This window comes from Zasmidium cellare, assembly GCF_010093935.1.
Source record: "Zasmidium cellare ATCC 36951 unplaced genomic scaffold M409scaffold_9, whole genome shotgun sequence".
NCBI classification, from domain to species: Eukaryota; Fungi; Ascomycota; class Dothideomycetes; order Mycosphaerellales; family Mycosphaerellaceae; genus Zasmidium; species Zasmidium cellare.
In genome coordinates, this window is record NW_022986953.1 from 847,308 (window position 1) to 865,926 (window position 18,619).

Here is an 18,619-nt window from a genome sequence, read left to right on the forward strand (position 1 = left end):
CTGAAATGAAATGCAAGGTCTGCTGCGTCTCTTCACGTCCCATGCTCGGAGACTTCACCTTGTGCCGAATGACTTTCGTACAGGATAGTGATTTCGGAGTTTGTCTATACCGTCTCATGCTATTCCGTTCTGCCCTTTCTGAAAACGAAAAGGTCGGCTATTAGGCATATGTACAAAGCTGGGGTGATAGGAAGCGTCATTTCGCGATTCGAGGCTCCATAGAATACACATGCGCCTCTTCCGACAGAGGTATCAGAGCTGGTCTAATGTCATCGATTGAGTATGCCCTTTCACCGTTCAAGGTCTGAGCACACGGAGGCCGTCTCGGGAGGGCGCGGTTGCGCGCTTGAAGCTCTGGAAGACGTATTAGCACACATGCCCAGATATCCATGTTCGCAGCTCTTTGGTGTTGTACGTACGCTATCACATTCTTCCCAAGCTCTTCCAGCACCAAATCCAAGACCTGCCCAGACTGGCCACGATCTCCGCTTGAACAGGAGGACGGAGAAGATGACGCCAAAAGATGCACCGAGCGTGCTTCGAATGAGGAGGGTGCTGAGGCAGTGGTCCCACTGGTGCATACAATGTCAGATCAAGTTCTCCAAGTTTCATAGATTATCCACCCGCGAGGGATTGCAATAGCCTCACCTTCTCGTTCAACAATGCCTCGCTCAATGGCCGGTTGGGGCGGGTTGGCGGAGGCACGGCGGGTGCGGTCGAAGTGTTCTTGTCGGCCATTGCGGTTTGTGGATAGGTTCGCGCCTCAATTGGCCTGTTCGGAGATGTTTGTGAGGCGTGGTCGTAGAGCGAGGTGGTCGGGTCAAGCTCCTGTGGTTGTTGGAAGTGCTTGTTGCTGCTGGGCCAGGGACGAGTGAAGTTGAGCGAAGACCGCTGGGCGGTCCAAGCTTCGCTTTCTCAAAAAAGTCAAGACGACATCTGAATTGGATATTCCATTACAGCCCGACAACAACACACGAACACACCATGGGAGGCATTTCAGTGCCTGAGCGGTCCTCGCTGGATCGCCTCAAGGCGCTGGACAGCCTTCCCAGCCTCGAGGCGCAACTACAGGAGGCCAATTCTCTTTGCGATCACAGTTCACGTGCCGAGATGATATTGAGATGGCTGCTGGGGAAGTTGAAAGCATCAGATGAGGCAAGGAACGGAAGCGCCACCTGGGAATTGCTGTCTTCTTGCATCCGGATCATCTCGACTTCGCGAATCGCTTCTCTGCTAGGATCGAATGGATTCATCGATGCATTGCAAACGATATGTTCGGGGACAGATCTATCAACGGAGTTGATGCATGCCATTGCCGGCAATTTGGATCTACTTCTTGAGCTCTGCGAGAGCGATTCTGGAACCGCCATCAAGTCACTCTTCAGCATCGAGAGCTCGGTTGCGGCGCCTATCTGTGGCAATTGGTTTCGACTTGTGTACGAATCTTCCCACGGAGATGAAGGATCGAACTCGATTACAACGTATGCTTTGTTGGAGCCAGCATTGAAGATCTGGTCACTCCGGAAGAGAACAGGCTCTGATGATGAGCTGTTCAGTGCGAACTGTATCGTCCCTGCTCTGCTATTGCTGCGGCAAATCTCAGACTCAAGGCGCTCGGAGTCCCACAAGCGAAAGCGTGGTTCAATCGATGTGTTTGATGCTCGAGCAGCTGGCAATGCTATTGAGGCTATGACAGCCAAGCATGTCATCTTGCCTGCCAGAGCCGTGTTCTTCAAGGATCGCGAGGGTCGCTCAACCAAGTCACGACAGCGTTCTACGGAAACCAACCAACCGGAGATTAAGGAGCGTCTGGGACCTCTCAAGATGGCCGTCCTGAGGGAGGACAGTCAGCAGATCGCCAAAACGATCCCCTTACTGCTCGATATTGCTCTACGTTCAGTTGCAACGCCAACACCCAAGCATCGCTTTAACGAAAGACCGTGGCTCGAGACGCTACTCGACTCCCTCCGGAATTACTTTTCTACTAAGGACCGGAGTCTTCGCAATCAGGTCCTCGCAGAAATGCTGGATGTGATACACCGAGAAGGCCACCAAGTCGCTCTTCGAACACTTTCCACGGTGGTGAAGGATGATGCCTTTTCAAGCGACAATTCGACTGACGTTGATTGGAATTTGATCGCCAAAGTCGCAAGGCTCGATGCGAACGTTTTCGGTGACAAGATACTCCTGGAGACACTATTCAATGCGATAACGTTACATCATCCTTCCTCTGAAGAACATCAGCTGCTGACAGGAGAGATTGCAATCCCTGTGATGAAGGCTCACGCGAAGAGCAGAACTTTGACCTCGTTCATCGACTGCTGGAGTGAGCAACTATCACGGCCCCAAGGACAATCTGCAGTGTCAGTCTGGACAGATTTAGCCACTCCATTCTCACAGATCTGCGAGGAAGCAATGACCTCGGAGCAGATAGTGTTTCTTTTCGACAAGCTGGCATCAGGTGTCAACAGCACACCAGATTCATTGAAGCTGTCGGACGACCCGTCCTCATCCGGGCAACTTCGCGCAGGCTTCACTGTCCTAGATGGACTTCTATCAGGCATTCGAAACGAGAACACGATTGTTAAACTGCAAGGTGGCCTTGACAGGCTACAATGTAGCTTACAGACCCTGGCATACAATAAGACTACGAAGATCACCAAAATGCTACCTTTTGAGCTCTGGACATTACTCGCCCGTGTCTTCAACTTGTGGTATCCGTCATGGGCTGTCCAGCAAAAAAATCGAGACAACATCATCGATTCTGGCCTGAACGACAATCTCCGAGGCGTCTTTAAGTCTGCCTTAGGTCAATGTGCCCCCAAACAGGATTCTCAAGACGCAGTTCGCATTGCACAAGCCGCTCAAACGTATGTCGCCACTATCTGCACCTCCTTTGGAAGGTATAGTGAGTCTAAGGACTGCCAAAAGGTGCGCATAGAGGCCGTTGAGCGTCTCAGTCAAGAAAAGGGTGCCGCTCTTCCCGTTCTCCTCAGATTCCCCAGCTTACTCGCATATTGCACGCCAGATGCCAGAAAAAGTCTTGTGTCTCACTTGTTGGCTGAAGCAAGTGAAGCGGAAGCTCTAGGACAGGAACGTCAAGAATTGTCCGTTCTACGACTGCGGGCTTTGGTCTCTACTGCCTCGAATTTGCCCGAGCGACCTGTACTTGATGACTGTATCGCTCCTCTCCTCGACTGTCTTCGAGGGAAGGATGCCAGCCAACCTACGTCGGAGCTCGAACTTGTGGTCTTGTCAACATTCGCAGCCGCCGATCTGGCCACGTTTGATCAGGAGCAACGAGTGGAGATTTTAGATGCTCTTCTACAACTCCAACCACCTCCGTCGACTCAGTCTGGATCAGTTCAGCTTCAGCAGCGCCTGGCCTTGATGGTTGGCCTTTTGCGCTATCCTTGCCGTGGGGCTCGTTTGCTGGCGGACGCTGAGGGCGTGTGGGATATTGTAAGCTGGTTCAGTGACAGCCGCATAGGCAAAAAGTCCGCTTCGAAACCTGCCCACCCTCTCGACTCGTTGAAGAACTTGGAGATCTTCGACGAGTTGGTCAGATGTCTCGTCGGATCCTTGATGGCCACACGAAACCAGAAGTCCACGCGCGAGATTCTGGTGAAGCACTCTGAGCAGACCAAGAAGAGAATTGAGCAAGTACGCACTGGCAAGGAGCTTACGCCAGCCACTCGAACGGCTTCAATCGTCCTCTTCAAGAATGTCTTTGGGGCAGTGGGGCAAGGTGACTCAGATACAACGGGAATCATTCAAGATTCAGACGCCACCGCCCTCTACCTCAGTGCTATTGCAGCCGAGTTCAAGTCGCTGATCTCCACATCAGGATCTTGCTTCTCTATCTGGACAGAGGGCGGCAAGTCGGGGCCTCTCTTGTGGATATTTGACGCTTTGGTCATGATACCCGATGCACTCAGACCTTCACCGTCACGTATGGAGCTTGCCGATATGGTGAAGTCGTTAGCGTACACCGTACTGGATTTCGAGGATGAAGGTCTGCCAGGAAAAGGTTTCCCCGAATTGTCCAGGATCAAGGTAGCCAGCTTTCAGGTTGCTTGCAAGTTCGATCCCACTGCTGGGAGAAGATTGCTCCCTCTCGCACAGAAGCTGCTTCAGCGAGATCTTTCGGCGAGAGAGTATGTGACCGTGCTTTCAACCTTTGAGGACGCTTTCGAAGCCGACGATGACGAATGGACTGGTGCATTGCAGCAGATGATGCTTGACGAAAGCCCTCAGACTCCGGCTTCTCTCATTCTTCAGCAGAAAGCCATCAAGAACTTGAGTCACGAGGATCTTGAAGGATCGCAGGATGGCACGGGACATTTGAGAGGCACCGAGTCCTTCACGGCATACCAGATCTTTGATCGGACTCTGGCTGAGGCTGCCAACAACACAACCCTTCAAGCGAGGAGAATCGCCCTCCAAACCCTCGCCATCATCTTCAAGGACAAGTCCTTCATGGTCAACCAATACGGCATCGAACAAACCCTCTCGACCCTCCACAACCTCCTCAAGACCTACAAACACGCCTCAACGCTCTACCCCGACATCTGCAACGTCCTCTCCACCCTCTTCGCATCCCACCGCTCCCGCCTCCAAGGCCGCTTCCACCTCCTCGTCGCCCTCTTCCAAGCCCTCCTAACCCAACTCTTCACCGCCACCACCCCCTCCAACCCCACCACCCCCATCCACCACGCCAAACTCCTCGCCCGCCTCCTCGAATCCTTCTCCAACCCGCAAATCCGACCAACCTCCAAAACCCCCCATTCCTCATCCCTCATCGACTCCACCCGCAAAGCGCAATCCCGCGCCGGCCAATACGCGCCCTACATCCTGCACCACTACTGCGCGCAGCTGCTCGCCGGTTCAGGCCCAGAAGGCGTCCGGGAGGCGTTAAAACCGGGGCTGTGGACGGTGATCGAGGCGATGGAGAGGTATCATTCTGAAGGGGTGAGGGTGTTGAGTGCGGCGATGAATGCTAGTGAGAGGGCGGTGTTGAGGGGGGTTTATGAGGAGTGGAGGAGGTTTGGGAGGTGGGAGGGGTTGTAGATGTGTGTGAAGGGTGGGTGGTGGGTTTGGATGATGGGGAGTGGGATGTGTGTAGGCTGTTGAGCGATTTGGTTGTACTACTGTGGGGGTTTTTCTCTGTGATAGAGCCGTGCAGTGTGGAGAGCAGACGGAGAGACTGTGGTTGGTCTTTGCACGACGATGATAGTGGTGCGTCGAGGCCCTGCATTCTGCACACCCGCACATCTTCACATGCACATACACCCTCTACAGCTCCAGTCTCAACCAAAGATCAAGCCCGAACGCCAGGGAACTTCAATCCCAACTCGTAAAGCGGTACCGTGACACAACAGTAGAACCTTCTTTCCAATTTCGTCCCACGAGCCCGTCTCCGCGAGTCTGTACTCCCCCCTCACATGTCAAAAAAATCCAGAAAGAAGCTCGCCTGGACTGGCTGGTAGCGAATAGTGGAGGAGGTAATCTTTAATTGTACATATATAACTCACACAGCTCCCGCGTCATGCAATGCCGCTTTGCACATGTTATATACGTATTCACACTGTCTAAAACGATTCGAGCATACCGCGTATCAGCCTGGACTGCTGACTGCGGCAAATCGCGGTTCTGCAAAAGTCCTTCGTTGGCATCGGTAACTCTCGCTCGCTGAGTCCTTTCGTCGCTGTGCGGTACTGATTGCGAATAGCAGAGCCTCTTGGCGAAGATTCAAACCCTCCCACGTCCACACCATATCCAAGACAAAGAAAGCCATATCCCTCATGTGCGAATTCGTCACCGGCACCCTCCACGCGTGCGGGCACCCACGCACCCGCACCCTCGTCGAGAAATGCCAAGCAGCGACGCGAACTCCGACTCCATGCCCGCGGCCTTTACCAATCAAGATGAAATCATATTGCCACGAGTGTGGTGGACCTGGAGCAAAATCGGCGAGCATGGGCAAACGACCGGAGTGGTGGCCTGCATCGATCCCATGGGGTCGACCAAAGAGTCGTGGCAGCAGCTCGGGATCAACATCTGAGGTCGAGGAACAGGGCAAGCGTGAGAAGTCGTGAATTCTCGGAGGGGCTGGCGTTGAAAAGTTGGTGGTCATGTACAGGCGTTGATGGGTGCGGACTTGACTCTCGGTTGTACAGGCGTCGGTGGATGTGGGATTCGGATTCGGCTGTACTGTATGGGATAGCGAAAAGCCTTGCGGGTAATTTGTAATCGATAGCCATGAGTGATTGCAATCGAGGACGAATCTTCAACGCCACTGAGGTCGTCATCATTTGGCATAGTCCTTTCCTCAATCCACGAGGTCGTTTCGGGCTGTCAGACGCCGGACAGGGGGATTTGTCCCGTCCACAATGCCATTCGCAATCTGCCACGGAATCGCGTGACATCGGCCGAGTAAACATCGAGATGTGGCGTCGTAAGATACAGTTCGCAGAGTCATCAAGTTCAGCCAGTCAACTCTGCGGCGGCGAAGTAGCCCTTGTTTTCGATGACACCTCTGTTGCGAACGACGGCCGTATACTTGACGACCCACTGAGGCTGGACATTACCCTCGAGACAGTCATTGCAACGTCCGTTAGTCTGCTCTTCCCCGTGCAAGCTCTTTCGCTTATCGCCTGCCTTGCTTGGCTCTGCAAGGACACCAGCTCCGTCAGGACCTTGGCCAAGCAGTTCGCGAACTGTGCCGCGTGGGAGAATGTTGGAGCAATCGTTGTGGACGAGCAATTCGACCTTCTTACTCTTAGCAAGGGCCATGAGGTCTTTGGGCACAGAGCAGCAATCGCGAAGGTTGATCTGATCGACGGCTGGTGGGATTCTGGCTTTCTCAAGCAGCGATTCCAACCTTTCCTCTCCAAATTCTGCGATTCCAAGCTTCAACACAACGCCCTCGTCGCGAAGTTGCTCTATTGTACTCCATGCCTGCAGTTGGCTTTCAAGCGGTTCAGGATCAGCTTCTACTGGTCCGCGAGTGGAGAGTTTGTCGGGACAAGCCTCTTGCTCGTCGAAGTAGATTCCGGGAAACGACACAATCAGAAGATCGATCGATGGTATGTGCAACTCTTTCAATACAAGCTCAATCGCTTCTCGTGTTTGGGTGGCTCGTTTCTCGATCGATGCGCCTGGCAGGTAGAAGAGCTTTACAGTGATATCGTACTGTTCGCGTTCTTCTTGTAGTGCCGTGTTGGTGAAGTCTAGACTTGGTATTTCCAATGTATCGTCTGTTTTCCTCGTCCATGTCTTGTAAGACGGCTTCTTGACCTTTCCATCGCCATTGACGTGGATGTCTTCAACGCCCGAATGGTCCGCGAAGTTGGCCCGGAGAGAAGATATAAACTCGGCGTTCGATTTGGATTTGGGAGAGAGCCGGAGCAAAGAGCCTGCGCCCACGATATTACTTCAATCGTCAGCACAGCCACTTGATTGTTGGAGTGGGGAGACCAACGAGGTGGAAAGAAGAAGCTTCATTGTGATTAGAAATTCGAGGTAGGAAGCCGATCTGAAACAGATCCGGCTGGCGGAGAGAAAGGACAGCCAATGTTACGACTGGCAGCAAGGGAAGGTGGCGAGGCGCATGTGAAAGAGAGTGGGCACAGACTGTCGAGGAAGAGGAACAGCACATGCATTTAAAGAGGCTGTCATTGTGATGTTGTAAGGGCTGTTCGGGCGGTCATTGCCGCTCTTTGCTTTGCTTCCGGCGTGGGGCTCTCCGCTGGCACTTCGGCGCGCAACCACCCACCCACTTCGACGACTTCTTTTTCGCCCAGACCACCGCAAGTGTGCTCCCTCCCCCATGGCCATCCGGTACGTCGTCGACGTCCTGCTAGAGCCACGGGCTATGACTGACGCCGCTCGAGGTATCTGATCCTGCTGTCGCGGCAGGGCAAGGTCGTAGGTCTGCCCGTCCCCCTTCCTCACCCGACAGTCTGCTAAGACGCCCTCCCTCCGCCAGCGCCTCGCGAAATGGTTCACCACGCTCTCGCCCAAGGATAAGGCCAAGATCATCAAGGACGTTTCGCAGCTGGTCCTGGCGCGCCGCACGCGCATGTGCAACTTCCTCGAGTACAAAGGTATGCCGCTGGTCACCCTCCCTTCAATCCTCCCCGTCCGCGGCGGCTTAAGAAGACCACAAACCGTAATCCCACTTCATTTCCTCGCCTGACCTGACATCTTCATCCTCAGACACCAAAGTCGTGTACCGTCGATATGCCTCGCTCTTCTTCATCGCCGCCACCGATCCCACGGACAACGAGCTCATCACCCTCGAGATCGTCCACCGCTACGTAGAACAGATGGACAAGTACTACGGCAACGTCTGTGAGCTGGACATCATCTTCAACTTCCAGAAGGCCTACTTCATCCTCGACGAGCTGCTGCTCGCCGGCGAGATGCAAGAAAGCAGCAAGAAGAATGTGCTCCGCGTCATTGGCGCACAGGATAGTCTCGAGGATATGGAGGTGAGTAACACTGCGGCTGTGCGGGCCACGTCTGTCTCCTCTCCTCTCTGCTCTCACATGATGACCGTCATCTTGTATCACCACCCGCTGATGCCTTGGCTCATTAGGTCGAGGACGATGCTGTCACAAAGATTGGCTGAATCGAGTTGCATTATACATGACCTGAATCTTCTCCCTTTACATATCTTCAGCCAGCTGGGCTAACACGACTGGCACATACAGACAAATGCAGAGATGAGCAGAGAACTCGAAAAGTCACTGCAAGATGCTGGTCTTATGTAGCTGCCTAGTACCCTTTCAAAGATTTTTGTCTTGGAAGCGGGAAGAGTACGCTTCCAATGCATGGCGTTTGTGGCGTCTATTGGAGTTACAAGATACCCATGGCTTGATGGCTGTTGTTTTTGAAGCCCGCCAGTTGTAGGTATAGCATCGCGCGTCCTGGGCACTGAACCCAGCAATGAAATGGATCAAACAAGAACTCTATGCCTCCTGTCCCTCAAGACCGATACATGAGCATGGCTCGATACTGACCACAGCAAACTGGATTGCAACCACATTCAAACATCACCAAGGTAGGTACATCATCCCTCCTCATCCCACCAGAATGCTTGCTGAACGTGATTTGGAAAGCCTTGAGCATCCCAGAGGGTACGTCCTAGCTCTGAGCAACAGCAACGTCTCGATGTACCACGAGGATGGCGGGTGTGTACGGCCTACATCCAACAATGCGTTGTCTTGCAAGCTGGAGAGTGCACGAGAGTTCACATCGTTGCCTGATTGGCGCTTCGAAGCTTGCAACTCCTCATCACGTGATGATTCGTACCCCGATGCCCCGGCCAAGGAGCTGACAACATCCCGCTTGCTGGCTCGACCTCGCGGCGTCGCAACCTCCACTCGCGCGCCCTCGTCATCCCCTCGACAACAAACACCACCACCCCGCCACGACATGTCACCCACGAGCGTATCCGACGCCTGCTAGACGCACAGCGTCTAGTATCTAGTCTCGCGCAGACCCGGCACCCGTTGGAGGGGTGTGTTATCAGGCATATCTCAACGACTCCGAGCGACCCAACCGCACCGAATCAGCGCCGTGGCAGCTGCGGCCTGCCTGCAACTCATCACCGACTCGATTCTCGACATTTTCGAGTACCACGAGCTGTTGCGCCGGAAGACCGGGAAGCATCAAGACACGTTTGGCAGAGCCCGGCCGATGGGCTTACACTCGCGAAGATGAAGGTGCGTAGAGACACAAGCACCATCGCTGGTGCGCAGGCAGAGATATTGAACATACGCAGACTCGATGAGAAGTGTTCGAGAGTCTGGCGACTTCCGTACTTGATATGGTCGCATTCCGCGCCTCAAGTGCTCTGCCCGCGCATCGGTGGTGGTTGGCTGACTCATCGGCGGAATTGAACCTCAACTGACAGCTCGTAGTACCTACCACTCCGCGATATCGATATCGTCACGAATGCGCTGAACTTCTCGACCGCCGACTCCCACGTCATCGGAGGATGTGATATCTACACCACGAAAGCCGCAGGAGGCGACAAGAAGCTGTATAAGAACATTGAGCACAGCCTCGAATCGCAGTATGAATCTCTTGTAAGGCTTTCGGCGTCCCTAAGTCCACCATACCGGACAGCTAGTGATGATGGAAATGGCAGCGAGAGGAATGGACGTAGCAGACGAGGACACACGGTTGATCCGATACACGAGATCGACCTTTCGCGTGCTTCGCCTTTCGGACCGCTGAGCCAAATTACCGCGCGTCGGACCTTTGCGTATCTGATCGCAACGCTCAATGCGTCACACCCAGACTACGACTTCTCGCACATTCTGCGACCGTCAGACTTTCGCAAAGAGCGGAGTCTCCGGACCGTCATGCATACCATCGACTCCACGCTCCAGAGCTTACGACCGAGGCAGACCGCGGCGTTGAACTACTTGTCCCCGCCGTCATTGTCCGGATCTGCGCCCTCTGGACATGGATTGATGAATGAGATCTGGAGCCAGAACATGTGGAAGCTCATCGACAAGGAGATGAATCTACGCCAGTGCGAGAAATACTCGTATGTCCCAGAGGACGACCCATTCGACGGAGAGGAAGGCGCGATCTGGAGCATGCACTATTTCTTCTTCAACAAGGAAAAGCGTCGCGTCTGCTACCTCTACCTGCGCGGGTTCAGCGTGTTATCCCATAGTCCGGTGAATGCGCCAACCCGCCCAAAGCCGGTGCAGCGCAAGATCTCGAGTCTCTCCGCGAATGAAGGTGCTGGAAAGCGAGCTTCGTTCTGGCTCAGCAACGACATGCTCCAGAGGAGCGTGGACACCATGGGCTACGGCGAAGACGATGACGACGAGATGATCATCCCCGAGCCCGGCGATGACGAAGTCGAAGTACCCTTCATGCACCTGGACGACATCCGCAGCGATCTGCTGGAAGGCAGATACAACTACTCGATATCTGAGGATGACGAGTACGGAGTCGAAGAGTCATGGAAGGCTTCGCAACACGTCCGCGGCTTGAGCGAGGAGATTGGAGCTCAGATGGAGCTTGATGATTGAAGTGCCTGATGTTGATGACGGCAAACCTCACGGTCTGGAGTTTTTCAGTTGACTGCATTATGGGTGGTTGCGGCGTTCAGGGGATGATCATTGCCACTGTACTTGACTCTCTTATGGGATGGACGCCTGAGCAGTTGGTGGCGCTTCTGGTCGGCGAGGAGTAGGGATGGGTTTGCTATGATACCTCTTATGCGTGCTCTGAAGGTCTCCTACTTTAGCGTGAAATCGAATTACTTGAACTTTGAAAATTGTGCTCTTCCTCTTCTCTGTATGTCATCGGCACTGTGAGAGACTGTTGCTCTGTGATGTGATATCGAACTACCGAACTACTCTACATCGCTCAAAAGGGGTATCATGTTGTAGCCAGCCCATACCTACACGCCTTCCGATAAACACATCATGATCAATCTTTCCAAAAAAAATCAACTCCACCGCAAACTATCATTCACACCTTCACTCACTCTTTAACTCAAGCCTTCGTAAACGGCTCCGCATTCGTCTCCTTATTCATCCGATCCCACTCCGCCTTCGCCGCCCACTCCGGCACCTTCCACACCTGATACTCCGCCTCCACCTCCCCCTTCACCACCTCCACGGGCCAAAACACCTCCCACCCAACTGCCTCGCGCTCCCCTTTCCCCGCGCTCTCCTTCGCCTTCGTCAGCGCATCCTCCAACCAATCATCCCAGACTTTCGTCTGCGGCGCCGCACCGCCCGGTCGCACCCACTGGATCGACTGCGTGAGGAGTATGGCTTTCCACAGGGCTTCGGTGAAGTTTGCGTTTTCCGGGCCGGTCGAGAGGCCCTGTTCGCGGACGTCGTAGCAGGACAGGTCCCAGTGGGTGTTTTGCGGGAGGGCGGCGGCGATCCAGTGGGCGATGTTGGTGATTATGTAGGCGCCCGCCCAGGCGACTTGGAGGTAGAGTTTGGCGTTGGCGAGGGCGACGATGCCGAGCATGAGCATGAGGGTGCCGATTAGGGAGAGGAGGCGGTAGGTTACGGGGGATTTGATGGCGTAGTCGATTTCTTCTGGGGCGAAGTAGAGTTCGCGGGCGACATGTTCGTTGCATTTGACGACGAGGAAACTGCCGTTGGGGTAGCGGATGACCACATCACCCTTGGGGATTTCGCGTTTGCCTTTGGGGGGTTGGGGGAGTTCGAGGGTCCATTTGTTGCAGATGCCTACGAGCGTGGAGAGGCCGGCTAGGAGGATTGTGGCGATGAGGGACATGCCGTCGCCGAAGACAATGGAGGCTATGAGGAGTGTGAGGGCCTCCATGAAACCGATCAGTGTTACCCAGGTGAGGGGTCCAGTGGCTCTGGCTCGGACGAGGGATGGCGATGGATTGTCCGATTTGTTGGTTCCTGTTCGTTTGGGCTGCCCACGGAAGACGAAGTCGGTCCATGTTTGTTCGCCGCCTTCTTCCTATAATATCGATCAGCCTGGCTACCTCAAGGCCGTGGAATTCTCTAGTCTTGCCTCTCTGACTTCCACGCAACGGACAGTGAATGGTTTCATGGGCTTGCCACTGTAATTGATCGTTAGCCAAAGTCATTCGCCTGTAGACACGTCAAGGACTCACAGAAGGATGTTAGCCACATGGTGTACATGGTCCTTGACGTTCCCACTGACGACCCCAGTCACCTTGCCATCACTATGCGGCAGCGAAGTAGGCCTGGCAGTTCGAATGAGTGCCTGAGGTGCAGGCAGAATACGAGGGAGGTAAAAGAGTCTCGAGAGAGCAGCAACCTGAGCATTCGCTAGCACCGCCGACTCCCCCAGCACGGCGAGGAACCCAACAATGTCGAGCTGGAAGTTCTCAACTCCGTTCCACCACCAGACGCTCCAGTTCTCCTGGTCAGGAAACGCCACGGTGATGTTATTGTTGCCGGACATGGCTGCTAGGGTAGGATCGTGCTGTGCTGAAGTTTAATCGAAGCGATGAGTCTAGCGTACGACGAGTGAATAATGATGACACGAAGGGAGCGAGGATGAGGCCAACGAAGGAATCATATACTTCGGCCTCTCGAGAACAAGGCAAATGGCAGCTGATGTCTCGTCAGAAGGCGACGAGTTGCGAGACAAGGCTGGCGCTTGAGACGGTGGGTTCCAAGCCTTCCCCGCTGCTTTCTGCAGGCGGCTTTCGAAGGGGCATGCTGAGGCCGCCTATCGATGCATGAAGGCGTCTATGTTCAAGACCTGTCCACTGCGATCAGTCGATGAGTATGCATGTCGAAGAACGGTCTTGTTGATGATGGAGCAGAAACCGAGACATTTACGCGAGCTGAAGTTGGTTCCCTCTGTTGCTGGCTGGGCCTTGGGCACGGTGGGGCGCGTTCGCGTCGCAATCAAACACTTCACCTCTTCACCTTCGCGACTACGATAAACTCTTCAATCTTGCATGCCGCCATCTCCATGTTCAATCGTCGAGATAGAATGTGTTGAAGAAGCACCTTGAAGCAGAGGCCGCCCATAACTCGACCTTGCCTTCGGTTGCACAGCTTCGCGTGACTCCGAAACGAGGCGCAGCACGAGTGCTACTGCGGTCTGACCTGTTCAGTATTCGCTCCAAGCACCCGAGAGCGTCTTGACCATTCGGGCCCACCGTGGCAGAGTGTCAAAGCATCAGTCAGAACTCAGAAGCTTGAATCACGACAAAAGTCCCACTCGGCAGTCACAATCCTTGTGGTCACGAGCGCCACTGCACTGCCGACATTGGACTCAACAGACGGCGTCCAGTTCAGAGCGCCTGAGATTTCGGTGTACGCCAGCGCGTATATAGGCTCATCTGAGAAAAGGCACTGGCAAGTGACTCCGGTTTGTTTGTTGTCCTCGAGTTCATAACTTCAATTGTTTGCTCACGATGCCCGGTGATAGACTATATCTCTCTAATAATGTGCCCGACGCGACACTTCAACAACAACACACGCAGAGACTCGACACCGCCAAGATACCAGACATGCGTGGTCTCGACTCGCTGAAAGACAAGGTACGAGGTAGCGATGAGTTCTTTGTTCAATTTCGCCGCAACCGGCTACCATTGTCGCGGCATAAGAACACGAGCTGTCTTCGCGGAGGACCTTTTAGCCTCGAGACATCTGACATTCTGTAGTTTAAGCAGCTGAAAACGCCTAAGGAATCAGCCAGTACTGTCAATGGTACTTCGAGTGATCAAAATTCGCCACCTGGAGATCAAACCGCCACGATCAACACCAACCTCAGCCAGCCAAATATGGCATCCATTGCACTCGACGATGGCACTTCAAGTCTCGAAACATATCAACTTGACAGGCAAACATTGTTGGCGAATGAGCGCAAGTCAGCTTGGGACGAACCGGCAAGACAACGTGCCTCGTCATTAGAAAAGCAAGCAGGTGAAATCATCATCAAGCTCAGAGAGCATGAGCGCTTTCGACTATTCGGCAATGTTGGTCGTGAAGAACTGCCAAAGTCCGATCAGCTGGACATGGGCGGCCGGTTCCTTGTCAACAAGGAGCGGATCGAGCAGAGCAAGATCTTCGAGATTGCCTGCCTGATGCCCAAGGGTGCACACCTACACCTTCACTTCAATGCTGAACTTCCTCCCGAGAAGCTCTTCCCACATGCGCGGAGATTGGAGGACACCATGTTCATTCGCAGCAAGCAGCCATTACTGAAGCCTCAAGATTTTGCGGAAACGGAGATTCAATTCAATGTTCTGCCGCAGGACACAAAGACGAGCAACATCTTCAGCAAGGAGTATGACTTCGATTGGAAGAGCCCAACAAGTGCATCATGGATGAAGTGGATCGACTTTCGAGAGCAGTTCCCCACAGGCGAGTCCTTCAGCGAAGTGCCCATGGAGTACAGAGCGGATGATTGCAACGGACAACTTGATCATGCGGAATGCTGGGCTCGAGAGAAGATGATCATTACATCCAACAAAGCCTATGCTGAGCACCAAACGACCAATGGTGTGTGGGCGTGCTTCAATCAAGGTACTCGTGCGTTCAAGGGACTTATGAACTATGCGAGCGTATACCGCTGGTACATTGGCGACGCTATCGACAACATGGTCCGAGACAAGGTCATGTATGCAGAGCTCCGACCCATGCTCATGGACAAGTCAATACCGGCGGACGATGGCGTGGGCAAGCTCGGTCACAACGAACAGATGAAGATTGTTTGTGAGGAAGCCGAGAAGAAGAAGAAGCAACACGGTGATAGGTTCCCATTCGGACTCAAGATCATCTACTGCACGCCCAGAAGCATACCACCGGCCAAAATGAAGTCAGAGCTGGAAGACTGCATCAAGTTGAAACTGGCGTACCCTGATCTGGTCTGTGGGTTCGATCTGGTCGGGGCTGAAGACCGTCCGAACCACATTGGCCACTACGCTGATCTCTTGCTGGCGTTCACGAAGACATGTGAGAGACTGAAGATCAGCATCCCATTCATGTTCCATGCTGGCGAGACACTCCTGGACACCGGCGGCTTCATGCCACTAGACTCTGAGGCCGAGGCAGGCTTCCACAACCCGGACAACAGCAATCTCTACGACTCACTGCTTCTCAACGCCAAGCGGATTGGTCATGGCTACGCCTTGCTAAAGCACCCGCAGCTAGTCAAGAAGTACTCAGACGCGAAGATCTGTTTGGAGCTCTGCCCCATCTCGAATGAGCTGTTGGGTGTTTGTGGCAATGCGAGACAGCACATCTTCCCGGAGCTTCTGGCCGCAGGACTGCAGTGCACATTGAACGCCGACAATCCCGCGTTATACAGGTAAGTCGCATTGGGTATCGTGGTGCTCTTGTAGATTACTAACAGCCATAACAGAGGGCCCGGACTTGACACCTATTCTTTATCACACGAGTTCTACCAAGTCATGGTCGGCGACCTGCGCATGAACATTCACGGATGGAAGCAGCTAGCCGAGTGGAGCCTTGAGCACGCGTGCCTCACGCCTCAGGAGCTAGACAGAGCCAAAGCCATCTTCCACAAACACTGGGAAGAGTTCTGCGGCAACGTTGTCGACACCTTCGGCGAATACGCGAAGTCCCTGCCCGACAAAGTCAAGGGCAAAGACCTCAAACTGCAGGTCCTGAGCACCGGATCCGCGAACCTGATCCCAACCATGGCATCTGATACCAAGTGACGCCCCGCGAGCAAGATGTGAAAGTGATCAGACGCACTCCCAGCCGGCAGCTGCACCTTCCCGAGACTAGCTTCAGGGGGAGCACGGGTCTGGGCGAGCAGCAATCAAACCCGTGAAAGAAGAAGATAGAGACGGGAGGTCAGGTGGAGGGATGTGTGCATGTTGGTAGAAAGCGACTTTTGCAGTAAGTCGTGGAGCTAGTGTTGAGGCTGGGGAGGCAAATGCAAACAGTGATGTTGAAGTTCTGACAAACGCTGCACGGTTGGGCTTGGGCTTGGCTGGTCACATGTCCGCTGGCTTCTTGCTTTCTTTTTCCACTTCACGTCCGACTTCGCCGATCGCGTGATGTCTTGATCCAGCGGCTTCGTCTTGAGCAAGTGCTCAGGAGTTCGACATTACTGTTGACGTCTACAGATCGTCCCACCTTCATTCAAGTCGCTGCCGTAACATTCACGACTTCCGCCACGCTTGTCTAGCACCGAATGACTTCCTCTTCGCTCAAGATGGCACTTTCGCACTTATTGGTGTCGGCACTGCTTTTCCACTCTATTTGTGGCCACCTCATTACTCCTGCAGCAATAATACCCGCGAGAGCGAGCCAGCCTGCGACTGTGGGCTCCGGTGGTGACAAGGAGGTGGATGTGCCATTGGCCAACCAGCTCTTCAAACGCGACACTCTTTTCTGCGACGGTGCTACTGGAGCTTGTGAGTATCCAGAGCCGTTGTCAAAGGCTCAAACTGACACCGAATCTACAGTCAAGTGCACCATAGGAACCTGCTACACAGGCCTCGATGGATTCGTCGGGTGTTGTTCTGTGTGAGTTTCAGCTTCATTGATCACAATATTCACATGCTAAGATTCAACAGTTCGAACTGCAAACCGCGGACTACGTGCATGGATTGGCATCCTTCAGTCGCGGTGAATGTCGACGTCGACACGGTCGGTTTCATGTATTGGTATGGACTACCTCCAAGACCTTCGAACGTCTGGGAAGCTAACATTGCCCAGCTCCGATCCATCGCTCCCACTGTGCAATACCCTCTCGAATAGTGTTGCAGACCAATACATCATCTGGTGTGGTGCGACGGGCGGCCTACAAGTTACGGGGTACCCAAATCCTGTCACGAAAGGCTCGATGGCATCCGACTTACCTTCGCCATTCGATTCTGGCCTACTTTTCCCATCGACCACAACAGAGTTCACCGAAAAGCTCACGGCCAAGGCGACTCCGTCTGTGGTCACTGTTGTATCTACTCAAGCACTGCCAACAGCAACATCCTCACCTACCGAGGACGAGCAGACTAAAGAAGCGGGATCAAAGAAAGAGCATGATTCGACTCCACATGGCGCCATCGTGGGCATTGCCATGGGCGCAACAGCGGGAGGAGTGTTGCTTCTGGCTGCTCTGTGGTACTTCCGACATACTCGCAAAAGCAATGGAAATGCGCATGGAGACGGAGAAAAGCCGACTTCTCCATCCCCTGACACTTCACGGCCACCATCCAACGACAGTCAAGGCTCTCCGTACGCCGCGTCAAAGTCGCTCGCGCCAATCGACACGAAGAACAGCTCACCCGTCTCTCGCTTTCCTGGACATCCAAACCGCCTCAACGACATCGGCTCACCAACCAGCTCAGCCGTCGAATTCGGCAGCCTCCAGCGATACACGGTCACAAACCCAGACTTAACCTCACCAGGAGAAACCGCCGCTGCCAGCCCAGTCGAGGCCCCATCATCGCCATACACCTTCCACGCACCAAAGCTCCAACAAAACACCTCCCCAACCTCCCTCGTCTCCCCACTAGTCGGCGACACAACCCGCGACTCCACCGTCTCCGCCCTCTGGCCGAGCCCAGCCCGCCCCCCATCCAGCACCTTCACGCCCTACACCCCCTCCAACTACGCCCCCTCCGCCCCCTCCAGCCTCCCCCGCTCCACAAACCTCCAGCCCCCAAGCCTCCCGCAACCCTACTCAACCGCCACATTCGCAACAACAACCACCTCCTCCTGCGCCCCCTACACGCCCTCAACCTACCGTTCCGAAGCTCCCGACAGCATCCCGCCGACCCTCAGGCCTTCGTGTGTGCTTCCGCAGGAGTACTCGGCTGCGACGGTTGAGTCGGAGCGCACGGAGGCGAGGTCGCCGGTTTATCGGGGACTTAGTGGGAATGCGGCGCCGTCGGATTTTTTGAGTGCGGAGAGGGCGATTGGGGGTGGGTGGGAGAATGGGAGTCCGACGAGGGGGGAGCGTTGATGTTGGAGCGCGAGGTCGAGGTGGGTCATTGCATGATCATGGGTGGTGTTTTGGAATCAGGGCGCGTGGAGTGGTTTGCTTGTCACACGGTCAGCGAGGGTTTGAATGTCGAGAGAAGAGAGAAGGCTTGTTTCTGTTTGATGCGCAAGAAGAGGAATGGGATCGCGAG

At 54.2% G+C, this 18,619-nt stretch overlaps 7 protein-coding genes across 7 annotated transcripts; 4 read left to right on the forward strand and 3 right to left on the reverse strand.

Moving 5' to 3' along the window:
- Window positions 1–297: 297 nt before the first annotated feature.
- On the reverse strand, window positions 298–738 carry M409DRAFT_20277 (uncharacterized protein; the record flags this gene model as incomplete). The annotated part of the gene is made up of 3 exons (XM_033805311.1): window positions 298–354; window positions 420–572; window positions 649–738. 3 exons carry the CDS (start codon window positions 736–738, stop codon window positions 298–300), a joined length of 300 nt encoding a protein of 99 aa, XP_033670752.1.
- A 246-nt stretch (window positions 739–984) lies between these two features.
- M409DRAFT_52349 (uncharacterized protein) lies at window positions 985–5,070 on the forward strand (the record flags this gene model as incomplete). Its single annotated transcript, XM_033812060.1, has 1 exon — window positions 985–5,070. One exon carries the CDS (start codon window positions 985–987, stop codon window positions 5,068–5,070), a length of 4,086 nt encoding a protein of 1,361 aa, XP_033670753.1.
- Window positions 5,071–6,486: 1,416 nt separating this feature from the next.
- On the reverse strand, window positions 6,487–7,506 carry M409DRAFT_20279 (uncharacterized protein; the record flags this gene model as incomplete). The annotated part of the gene is made up of 2 exons (XM_033805312.1): window positions 6,487–7,435; window positions 7,484–7,506. The coding sequence occupies 2 exons, from the start codon at window positions 7,504–7,506 to the stop codon at window positions 6,487–6,489; spliced, it is 972 nt and encodes a 323-aa protein (XP_033670754.1).
- Window positions 7,507–7,831: 325 nt separating this feature from the next.
- M409DRAFT_20280 (uncharacterized protein) lies at window positions 7,832–11,060 on the forward strand (the record flags this gene model as incomplete). Its single annotated transcript, XM_033805313.1, has 5 exons — window positions 7,832–7,842; window positions 7,896–7,929; window positions 7,991–8,108; window positions 8,221–8,495; window positions 9,930–11,060. The coding sequence occupies 5 exons, from the start codon at window positions 7,832–7,834 to the stop codon at window positions 11,058–11,060; spliced, it is 1,569 nt and encodes a 522-aa protein (XP_033670755.1).
- A 469-nt stretch (window positions 11,061–11,529) lies between these two features.
- M409DRAFT_64853 (uncharacterized protein) lies at window positions 11,530–12,957 on the reverse strand (the record flags this gene model as incomplete). Its single annotated transcript, XM_033816252.1, has 2 exons — window positions 11,530–12,379; window positions 12,644–12,957. 2 exons carry the CDS (start codon window positions 12,955–12,957, stop codon window positions 11,530–11,532), a joined length of 1,164 nt encoding a protein of 387 aa, XP_033670756.1.
- A 1,336-nt stretch (window positions 12,958–14,293) lies between these two features.
- M409DRAFT_64854 (uncharacterized protein) lies at window positions 14,294–16,195 on the forward strand (the record flags this gene model as incomplete). The annotated part of the gene is made up of 2 exons (XM_033816253.1): window positions 14,294–15,822; window positions 15,877–16,195. 2 exons carry the CDS (start codon window positions 14,294–14,296, stop codon window positions 16,193–16,195), a joined length of 1,848 nt encoding a protein of 615 aa, XP_033670757.1.
- Window positions 16,196–16,698: 503 nt separating this feature from the next.
- Window positions 16,699–18,450, forward strand: M409DRAFT_52355 (uncharacterized protein; the record flags this gene model as incomplete). The annotated part of the gene is made up of 4 exons (XM_033812061.1): window positions 16,699–16,900; window positions 16,952–17,012; window positions 17,063–17,152; window positions 17,205–18,450. 4 exons carry the CDS (start codon window positions 16,699–16,701, stop codon window positions 18,448–18,450), a joined length of 1,599 nt encoding a protein of 532 aa, XP_033670758.1.
- Window positions 18,451–18,619: the final 169 nt, after the last annotated feature.